The 11,519-nt window shown below is 34.8% G+C and overlaps 1 protein-coding gene across 8 annotated transcripts in view; it reads right to left on the bottom strand.

Moving 5' to 3' along the window:
• The window catches only part of Lrrc7 (leucine rich repeat containing 7), a 432,103-nt gene that overhangs the window by 134,770 nt on the left and 285,814 nt on the right, over nucleotides 1-11,519 (bottom strand). For all 8 annotated transcript variants that reach the window (XM_048814043.1, XM_048814046.1, XM_048814045.1 and 5 more), the window contains one exon: nucleotides 3,540-3,614. In XM_048814043.1, the coding sequence (XP_048670000.1) occupies nucleotides 3,540-3,614 (75 nt within the window). The remainder of the gene's footprint in view (nucleotides 1-3,539; nucleotides 3,615-11,519) is intronic.

The following is an 11,519-nucleotide window of genomic DNA, read 5'->3' as shown; positions in this document are numbered from 1 at the left end:
TTATATATATATATATATATATATATATATATATATATATATATATATAAAATATACATTTTTTGTTGTCTTACTAATTCATATTCTTGTGAATCAGATTGTGTATTGCAGACCAGCAGCACTGACCGCACTTGGGATCTTGTCAAAAAAGTAGAATCTTGTGCCCGCTCCATACCTACTGAATCACAATCAGCCTACTTTCGTCACTTTATCAGCTTACAGACTACAAAGACCACTTGATTACACCAGCAGTTCTTGACTACCATGTCCCTAATTAACGCAGTACATATCTCCAGTCCCCTCCCTCATCTCCCTAAGTGGCCATAGAAAGAGAGTACTTGGAGAGTCAGACAACAGGGCTGAGTTTTTTCCCGACTTAGAAATATGTCACTTGGAAAAAAACTGTCACAAATGATTTTGCACCCCAAGAAATCATTATGTTCCCTTAACCCACTCTTCCCTTTTATTGAGCATTAAAAGGATGTTGTATGTGTACGTGTGTTTTTCCTTTTTTGTTCCTTTATCATAAGAACATTTCTTTCATCCTTGAAGTTTCTTTCATTGCCATCTCATTATCTCAAGCACAAGTCAATATTTTTTTTTTTCAGTGTAGTTTCTGAACATTCTTTTTGGAAGAAAAGGAATGCTTTGGTGTTTACTTCTGAGTCTTTCTCAACCTGCACTTTCAAAGACCTTACAAAGGCATTTAAAGCCTGGTGAAAAGGGCTTTGAGAATAATGTCCCAGAGTCCTTGAGGGTGTTGATCGTATGTCTTTGGGTGTAGAAGGGTTTGTAGGCAAGCAAGCACTGGACAGCAAAGGAAAAGAGTGGAAATCACAGGTTGAAGAAGATACTGGAGTTTGAAAATAAATATAGATTCAATACATTGTTTAGTCATATTTCAGTTCATTAACCTTAAAATGATGGTCTTAAGATAGAGCCACATAGAAGAAAAAAAATTGACTATTATCTAGTTGCCTCTTTGATTTATGAAAAACTGAGTAGAAAATCCAAACTGTGGATGCCTGAGACCAGAGTTATGATCTAAACCTACATATACTGTTTTGTCCATAAATACATAGCTATGGTAAAATTTAGTTTATCAATTATAAACAGTAATAGATTAAAAGTGAATAATTAAACAATCAATCAATCAATAAATAAATTATAAACAGTAAGATAAATAACAATGATGATAAATAAATAGACAAATAAATAAGTCCACACTTCCAAATATGTATTAACTTAAGGCATTATGAATTAAGCAAAAAGTGAATTTACTTTTTCCCATCCATGATACTAAATATTTAGAATTAATCATTCTGTGATATACATATAAGTTGCAGGCTGCGTCCTGCCTTTCAAAGTCAAGTGCTGCCAGGTAATTGAGAAACAGTCTTTTTCTAGTACCAACATTTGGAAAGCGCTGGCTATTTACGGTAGGGAGGTATGGGATATTCCCATAGAGGGTAAAGCAAGAGGTCAAATTCAAGCATAATAAATAAAGTAAGGAATCTACTTAAAGCTAGCAGACCATATGAAAAATTGAAAAAAGACATGTTAGGTAGTATTCTATGTTTTATAGATCTCATCACTGCCTTTCCATTTAAATAATACATTAGGGGATTTGGGGTGCGAGTTGATTTGCACAGCTGGGTTTTGGAAACATATTCATCATGATAAGTATGATGAGTTTAATTCTCATTTGTAACTTCTATTGATTCCATATAGAGCAGAAACCTCTTGAACTGGGTTGAGTCACAGGTCCATCATTTACTGGCCGCATGATCTTGGGCTAGTTATTATTGCCCTTCCTGTATTTCAGTTTCCTTATTTATAAAATGACGATGGTAACAATCTACATTACCAGGTTGTTAGGAGGATTCAATGAGTCCATATTTGTAAAATATTGTGAAAGTGCCTAGCTCATGGCACATACTATGTGTTTTTAAATAAACATGTTGGAGAAGTGGGTGTGAACTTCTAACTAGACATGCATTGTTTCCTCAATCTCTGCACAAGAAATTAGTACGTCTTACCCATATTTCTCCAGAATTTGCACATACATAGCAGTACCCTCTTATTTGTGGGGGATAAATTCCAAGATATTCTGTGATTGAAACCTATATATACTGTTTTGTCCATGAATACTTGGTAAAATTTATGTAAAATACTATGGTAAAATTTAGTTTATCAATTGGGAACAGTAAGAGATAAACAATGAATAAATAAATAATAAGTATATAACAAATGAATAAACAGATAAACAACAATGATAATGATGAATAAATAATAAATAATAAACAGTAAAGTAAGTGATGACAACTAATGATAAAATAGAACAATTAAAACAATATATTATATCATGGGGCAGGAAGAAAAGTAAAAAAAAACACCAAAGAATATATTATAATAAAAGTTAGTTAAAACTTATGTATTGCTTATTTCTGGTTTTATTTTTTTGAACTGCAGTTGACTGTGGGTAACTAAAACTATGGAAAGAAAAAACTGTGGATTTTCTGTTTTGTGGCCATGTTGATAGATGTATATCCTTTTGCTAGGGGAAGAAAACATTTTCTCTACTCTTTCCAAATGTTTTTCTTTCTGTGGTCTCATGCTTATTTAAACAGAGAATAAGCTTCTTGTTCTAGTTGCATGTAAAATTAATTTAAAAATTTTTGTCAATATACACACAAATAAAGGAGCAAAATTGGCTTTTGGAACACACATCTATTTTGTGTTGACTGAAGAATTATTACACACCCAGCTGCTCTGGTTCTCAGTCCAATGCTAGGTGTTCAAGGTTGGTCAACCACAGGGGACTTGTGCTTGCTCTGCTCGTGTGTGCATGTGTGCATATACTTATTCAAGTGCACGTGCCGTGGGTGGTGAGGGGAAGTGTTCTTTGGGAAGCTACTCTTTCACTAAATTGAGAAAGCAAGAAAAGTCACACTCCACGAGTTGAGAGGTAAGCCTAATACTTAGGAAGTCCCATGGGACTGCCCTTTAGTCAAGGGAAAAAAAATGACTGTTCAACTTTTGTTTTTAATGCCATATGATTGTTGCCATTTTCAAAAGTTTAAGTGGGATCTCTTGGACGTTGCCTGAATTAAGAAAGAGATTTTCATCTTGTGAAAAGCTCTAACAATACGAACAGAAACCATTCTCTAATTACCTGTAAGAATAGGCTAATTTTGTAAAATAAAATGTGGTATTATATACAGTATTTCTCTTTTCAAAAATAACGATGAATGCTCAGCTTTTAAAAAACAGTGACTATGAAAAGAGATGAAAAATATCCTCCTATGAGAACAAGAAAAAATTTTTCTTACATTTTGCATACCTGTAACACTCACAGAGACATTTGAAACACTGGAGGACAAATCAGTGAAAACACTTGGTGACTGAATACTTCTAGCAAGTGTTATTTTATTTTGAAATGCAAACACTGAGACTTAACATTTAGGATTGGTTACTATCAAATGCAACCAATGTGTAACATAAATGTTAAACAACATGGCATAATAAAACTTACATACCCCAGGTAGTACTTGTAATGCATTATTATCCATCCACAACTCCCTTAAATTTTGTATTTGATCCAGAACTTCAGGCTGGGAGAGAGGCAGAGAGAAAGGAAGAAAACAAAATGAGTCTTTTCTTATCATATATATTAAATACTGTTCCTTGGATCTTGAGTTTTTAGTTAGGAATCTGTGTTAATCCTCTCATAATCTCTAAGTTTAATAGATCTCTAACATAACTGACAGTTCTTGAGGTAAGAATAACACTAATGAAAATTAAGATCTATTATTCCGATACATTAGTCTATTTCCTTAATATCTTCCCATTATTGCTTTGTCATTAATTATACTCTAATCACTTGATAAGTTTCTTTTTAAAATTTATTTTAATTAGGTATATATGACAGCAGAATGCATTTTGATTCATTGCACATAATTGCAGCACAACTTTGCATTTCTGTGGTTGTACATGATGTAGCGTTGCACCATATATGCTGTCATACAAGTACCTAGGGTAATGATGTCCATCTCATTCCACCATCTTTCTGCCCCCATGCCCCTCCCCATCCCCCTCCACTTTGCCCCATCAAAGTTCCTCCATTTTTCCCATGTCCCCCCCATTATGGATCAGCAGCCACTTATCAGAGAGAACATTCAGTCTTTGGTTTTTGGGGATTGGCTTACTTCACTTAGCATGACATTCTCCAACTCCATCTATTTACCTGCAGATACCATAATTTTATTCTCTTTTAATGCTGAGTAATATTCCATTGTGTATATACACCACAGTTTCTTTATCCATTCATCTATTGAAGCACATCTAGGTTGCTTCCACAGTTTAGCTATTGTGAATTGAGCTCCTGTAAACATTGATGTGGCTGCATGGTTGTGGTATGCTGATTTCAAGTCCTTTGGGTATAGACCAAGGAGTGGGATAGCTGGGTCAAATGGTGGTTCCATTCCACATTTTCTTAGGAATCTCTATACTGCTTTCCAGATTGGCTGCACCAATTTTCAGACCCACCAGCAATGTATGAGTGTGCCTTTCCCCCTCACATTCTCACCAACACAATATTGTTGTCTGTATTCTTGATAACTGCCATTCTGACTCCATCTAGATCTCTTTGTCTAAATGGAGCATATTTAGACAAATTATTCTAGATAACTAAAATTCAAGGTAGCAGGTGAAAGAACAGCTTAGAGAAGTGCAGAGAAGGAATGAGAATACAATCAAGCTGTAACACACAGTGCATAGACACACATTCCCTAATGAGAAGCTCTCTCTAAATTCTGCCTCCTGGGCAGCAAACTATATAGAAGGATAGCGACTGCTATTATTGCCAGCATCACTTCCCCTCTGGGGTGGCCCTTACTTAACTTTTTCTCAGAAATCATCACCTTTTCCACTCTTAGGCTATGCACCTCCTTTGTAGTAGATTATTTTTTACTATTCTATGGGATGACGAAGGACTGAACTAATTAGTGCACTGTATTTCCCTGACCATAAGGACTGATTCAGAGATGGAATTTGACCCATTCAAAACCACAGAAAGCAGTGAACCTTTGGGACTTCTCAAGGAAAGACTCTCTTCCCTGCTGGATTTGAACTGGAAAGGTGCAGTGGTAGCTACGAGGTAATGGGAGAACCTATCTAAGGATGGAGTCTTTTCAAAGAAATTAGAGCTAAAAGATGGATCCTTGATGACACCATATTATCTTTGAAATAAGTCAAACTTGAAACTAGGTTTTCTGTTTCTTTTATCTGAAATAATTATTGCTTATTGAAAGGATATAATATAAATATGGTTCAATACAATTTGGAACCTAAGTAGGAAATCAGTGCATTTTATGGAATATTCATGGAAAAGCATAGAATTTTATCAATTGGAAATTGTAGTTCAGTGAAGGTTACACACACACCCTTGACTACTAGGAGGGCTTCAGATACATTTTGGAGGTAGTCTGTGATCCCTTTAGTTTGGGATTACAATGGAATATGGTAGATTCCTGGGAAAAGTTTCCTTTATAATAAGGATAAAAATATAAATTTAGAGACATGGCATTCTACTGTAGAATCAGATTTACGTCAGTAAGTATAGTGAACTTTTTTTGTGTAAGAAGATATTCCTACTTTCACTTACAAGGAGCATCCAATGAACTACCCCACCTATATGTTAGGCTGGGCAAGGACGGAACACCTAAGTCACTTTAGGAGCTCTTGACATGCAAAGGCTTTGAGGCAGAGGGCTGGCTACCAACAGATAGGCCACTTAGAAAACATGAGTTATGTGTCTCAGTTTTTCCTAAGTCTAGGCATTATGCAGATTTAAGATGAAGAGAAAGTACTTACTGGGTAAGGTTCAACATTCTTACCTGTGTACAATAGGACACAGGTTAATGCAAAAATTTGTAATAATAAGCATTATTTGGGGTAGACAAGATAATGCTGAATAAATCCTGAATAAATACATCCTGAAATCTCAGTGACTTAATACAACAGGCTTACTTTCCACTTCCACTACATGTCCAGCATGGGTTTATTCCTCACATACTTGTGATACCACCAACCACCATCTCAAGACTTCCAAAAGAGCCAAAGCAGGGAGAGAGAGAGTGAAGAAAACTCATCACTGCTTTTAAAGATATTGGACTGGGTTTGCCATAGATCATGCATGCTTATAGCCCATTGTCTAGAAATACTTACATGGTCCCAGTCTAAGGGCAAGGAAGGTTAAAGAGTATAGGAAGAGTTCATGGAATGTTTGGAGAACACTACTATCTCTGCCACACAATGATACTATACAAAAAAGGGAATGATATGTGTAGCATTTTTATAATTGATCCATCCCTTAACTAGGTGCTTATTAAACATCTTCTAAGTGCTAGGCATTACACTAGAATCTTATGTATAGAGTAGCCTCTGACTTTAAGAAACCCACACTCTAGTTATGAAGCAAACACTCAAAGAGTAAATATATCATATTATGGGAACATAAAGGAAGGGAATCTATCGGCTTCAGGAATTCTCTGAGGGAGAATTCACAGAGCTGAGATGAGGAGTTGGCCAGTAAAGAAGGGAGGAAAGGAAGTACATTTTAGTCAGAAGCACAGTGGTGAGAAATAACATGATGTGTGAATAGAAGGATAGGCAGTTTGATTTACGTAACTTTGAGTCAGCGTGAGTAGTATGAAGTGAGGCAGCAAAGGGAAACAAGGATTTACAAAGATCTCATTTTTTTTTTAAAGAAGATAGGAGTTTATTGCATGGGGGAAGGAGAATCACTAGAAAAATTTTAATAGGAAGTGATTTTGACAGAGTGGTATTTTTATTTATAGATATCTAATATAAATAAAACTCTAAATTGATACAAAAAAGAAAAAAAATTAAGACATGAAAACAGATTAGGATTGGTAATGAAAGAGATAATAAGGAATAGAGAGAAGTTAGATTAAGGAATCATTTAGAATATAAAAACAGTAGAACTTGGTGACTGGATACAGGGTGAGGTGAGGGAGTCATGCATGTCTCTTCAGAACATCCAGGCAAAAGCAGATACATGACAGAGACTGAACTCAGTTTTGATCAGATTAACTTTTTTTAATATTTATTTTTTAGTTGTAGTTGGACACAATACCTTTATTTTATCTATTTATTTTTATGTGGTGCTGAGGATTGAACCCAGAGCCTCACATGTGCTAGGCAAGTGTTCTATCACTGAGCCACAATCCCAGCCCTTGATCATGATACATAGGTGGAGATGTCCAGGAATCAGCTGGTTATTAAATCTGAAGCTTAGGGAATTGGGTTGGTTGGAGATAAGACTAGGTATTTTGTGGAAGTCTAAAGCCATGCAGATGGGGAATGTGAAGGGAGGCAGAAGTACACTTAACAGAGGAAGGTGCTTTGGGTAACACTAAGCCCTGAATGCTAAAAAAAGGAGTGACCTATTGGAGAAGCCAAGAAGAAATGAAGTTCAGGAGAGTATGGGGTTACTTGAGTCCACTGACTAGAGCTACATGAGGAATAAGAAATTGAACAAAAGTATCATACGTGGGATAGGTGTAAGGTCAAATAAAAGATTGAAGATATTCACTCAGTTTTGGAAACAGCAGGCAGGCCATTGGTAGTCTTGGTAATAGTCATTTCAAGTGCTAACTATATTACGGAGTGTTTGAGATAAATAAGATGAAAATAAATGGGAACAATACAGGTAGAATATTCTATTTTTTTTTACTAGCTGTGTGATTTTTTAAAAAAAAAAATTGTAGTTCTTTTTAGTTTTACATGGCAGTAGGATCCATTTTGATATAATTATATAAGTATGGGGGTACATCTTATTCTAATTAGGACCCCAGTTTTTTGGATGTGCACAATGGTGAGATTCACTGTGGTGTATTCATATATGAGCATAAGAAAGTTATGTCTGGTTCATTCTACTATCTTTCCTTTTCCTATTCCCCCTTCCTTCCCCTCTGTTTAATCCAATGAATATCTATTGTTATCCTCCCCTCTGTTTGTTGTGTGTTAGCATCCACTTACTAGAGAGAATATTTAACCTTTGGTTTTTGGGGATTGGCTTATTTCATTTAGCATGATAGTTTCCAGATCTATCCATTTACCAACAAATATCATAAAATCATTCTTTATGCCAGAGTAATGCTTCATTGTCTATGTATATACCACACTTTCTTTATCTATTTCTTTATCTAAGGGCACCTATGTTGGCTCCATAGTTTAGCTATTGTGAATTGTGCTGTATAAACACTGATGTGGCTGCATCACTGTAGTGTGCTGATTTCTTTGGATATATACCAAAAAGTGGGTAACTGGGTCAAATGGTGATTCCATTCCTGAATTTTTGAGAAATCTCCATATTGTTTTCCACAGTGGTTGCACCATTTGTAGTCCCAATAGCAGTGTATGAATATTTCCTTTTCTTCACATCCTTATCAATATTTATGTTACTTGTATTCTTGTTAATTGCCATTCTGACTGGAGTGAAATGGAGTCTTAGTGTAGTTTTAATTTGCATTTCTCTAATTGCAAAATATGTCGAACTTTTTTTTCCATATATTTGTTGATCATTTGTATTTCTTTTTTTGAAAAGTGTCTGTTTACTTCCTTTGCCCATTAATTGATTAGGTTATTTGTTTTATTGGTGTTAAGTTGTTTGACTTCTTTGTATATCCTGAAAAATAATGCCATATCTGAGGTGCAGGTGGCAAAAATTTTCACCCATTCTGTAGGATCTCTCTTCACGCTCTTGAGTATTTCCTTTGCTGTGAAGAAGCTTTTTAGTTAGATGCCAGCCCATTTATTGATTTTTTTAATTTTTCTTCTTTTTAAAGTTTGGATGAGAAAAGAAAAGAAAAGTTGAGGGGCTACAAAGAAACTGAGAGGTCAAGGGTAAAGAAGGCTGGTAGAAAGAAAGGAGAGAGATAGAGATAGAGATAGATACGGAGAGAGGGCACCTATGAATGACAGATAAAAGAGAATGAAAGTAATGAAGTAAATTCCAAGAGGGGAAAAGGTTTGATAGTTCAAGAAGGGGACGACTTTAAATAGAAGCAATAGCACAGAACACAGAAGTGACATGGCTGTAGGTTGGCGTGTGTGGCGGAGGGAGGGTTAGAAGTTGAGGGAAAGCATATCTGACGTTCTTAAATTTTAGTGCTGCAGTAGGGATCAAGGTAACCCGTTGATCAAGAGGGGAGAAAAGGTTTGTGTAATAGAATAGTGGGGGAAAAAGGTATATATTGGAATGGTTTGAGGGGAAACATGGGCAATCAAAAGAATTCTATCAATGATAGTTATTAGGACTTTCTTCCTGGGGCATAAGGAGACTTAGAGTTTAGAGAAAATAAACAAAAGACTTCAGGTTTCCTTTAGGTCAGAGAGGAATGAAAAAGAAAATTGAAAAGAAATTAGAATAAATGGTCAGAATTTAGGGGTTTAGGATTTCTATGGTAATTCCAGGAAACTGCAACATCCAAGTTGTAACCCTGAGGAGTGTGGGCTAGGTCCCAAGTATGCAGTCTTGGTATGAGGGCAGGAGAGGTGCTGTAGGAACATAAGGTCTTGCACGGCCTCCAAGGATTTGAACAACCCTTTATACACTGCATAACTTACTGTTTCGCATGCGTGGGGCAAAGTGGTAGACAAAGCTGCCCAATCATACTTCTGAAAATTTTAACACTGGCTTCTACTGGAGAACCAAAGTATCTATGACTAGCTGGAAAGGAATAATTGACGTTAACCTACATTTCTCCTTTATTTCAAAATATCTCATTCCATAAGGGAGCAATAGCTCTACTTTTTACATTAAGAATCTGATAATCATTTCCTGAGGAAAATGAGAACGACTTGATGATGGTTGCATAACCGCAGCTGGGATTGTTACTCAGGTCTTCTGGTTCTACAGATGACATCACACTGGAGCTTAAAACTGAAACTCCAAATTAATGAAGGGAGCCAGTGATCACAAATGCCCAATAAAGAGAGTAAGGCATAGGCTGTATTTCTAAATAAAAGATATTTGTATTACCAGATATTATAATAAAATGTACTACAGAGGAAATTACAGAAACTTCCTAATAATAAGAGACAAAACATAGTTAGCAGATCAGTAGACAGTCTTGCTAAAAAGAAAACAAATACTACAACAGGAGTAGGATATAATAGCATTTCATGATCAATAGACAATTTTAAAGTGGATCTTGGAACTAAACTAAATGGCTTAGGGCCAACATAACACATAAATTACCTTTTTTCTTGCTACTTAATCTCATCACAAAGTCAATCATTTCCATTAAAAATGAGTGATTTAACCCAAGAGTGACTTGGTATATTCAATGCTGGATAAGGTGAGATCAGATAAAGATTATCATAAACTGTTTTGGGAGTTATAAATTGCTGTAGTTTTCTTGGATAATGTTTTCAAATGTGAATCTCATGCCTGGAAAACTTTCATATCTGCTTCTAAGCAACTACCAACTTTTTGCTACCAAAAAGTTCTGAAATATTGAAAAAATCTTAATATAGAAAAAATGTTCACTGAAGAATAATAATTAAAAAGTTGGCCACAATCTAAACTATAGTATAAGAGAAAAGTGATTTTACTATGATCAGTCAAAATGAATTAATAAAATGGTTTCATTAATATTAACACAAATATAAAATATTTTTCATGATTGTACCAAATTACAATAAGCATTGCTACAGATATGCAATTTTAGGATTTTCTGCTAATTTGACTATATGTATTACTTTTATTCCACTAATTTGGATAATATAGCTTGATCACAAGTGTTTATATCCTATAACATCATTTCTCCTAATGAGGTTAAAATAAATTGAAACTAAGAAAAACATAACATCTGCTATTAATGTAAGTTTTTCAAAGTAAAATCAGTGAAATAAGAAGGGAACTCTTGGTATCTTAAAATTATACGAGATTATGTGGTAGATACTGTAATAACAAAAACTTGTAATTTCAGAGACTATGCAAAGGAAACAGAATTTTGGAAGAAAGAAACCTGATTTGAAATTCAGATAAATGAATTTGAAAGCATTTTCTCAAATCAACATATGTGAAATAGCCAGAGCAAATTTAACAAATATATTTTTAGTGAAGTGACTTAATTATGATTTCATTAAGATAGTCCAGTTATTTCATTTTTTCTAAGTATTGATATCATTGATACCCAAAAGGAATTATTTTAAATTTCTTTTTACTTTTTTCCAACTTTGTTGAATAAAATTTAGGGTTTGCAAGTTACTGAGGAAGCATGACCTCAGTGAAACTTAAGAAACTTTCTTCCCTTCTTATTTAAGTCTCTTATTTAATAATACCCTGGGTTTATTACTAGCCCTTTAGCTCTCACAACTGGGAAATCTTTTATTCATGAATTTCAGAGTCCATGGTTGATTCTCTTTCTAATACACAAAACAGGATGACTAAAAATTTCAGCTCTTGATGAAAAGCCTACTTATCA

This window comes from Marmota marmota, unplaced genomic scaffold (genome assembly GCF_001458135.2).
Source record: "Marmota marmota marmota unplaced genomic scaffold, marMar, whole genome shotgun sequence".
In the NCBI taxonomy this organism is placed as follows: Eukaryota; Metazoa; Chordata; class Mammalia; order Rodentia; family Sciuridae; genus Marmota; species Marmota marmota.
The sequence above is the reverse complement of the archived record's forward strand: the minus strand, read 5'-3'. Positions and strand labels throughout refer to the sequence as shown.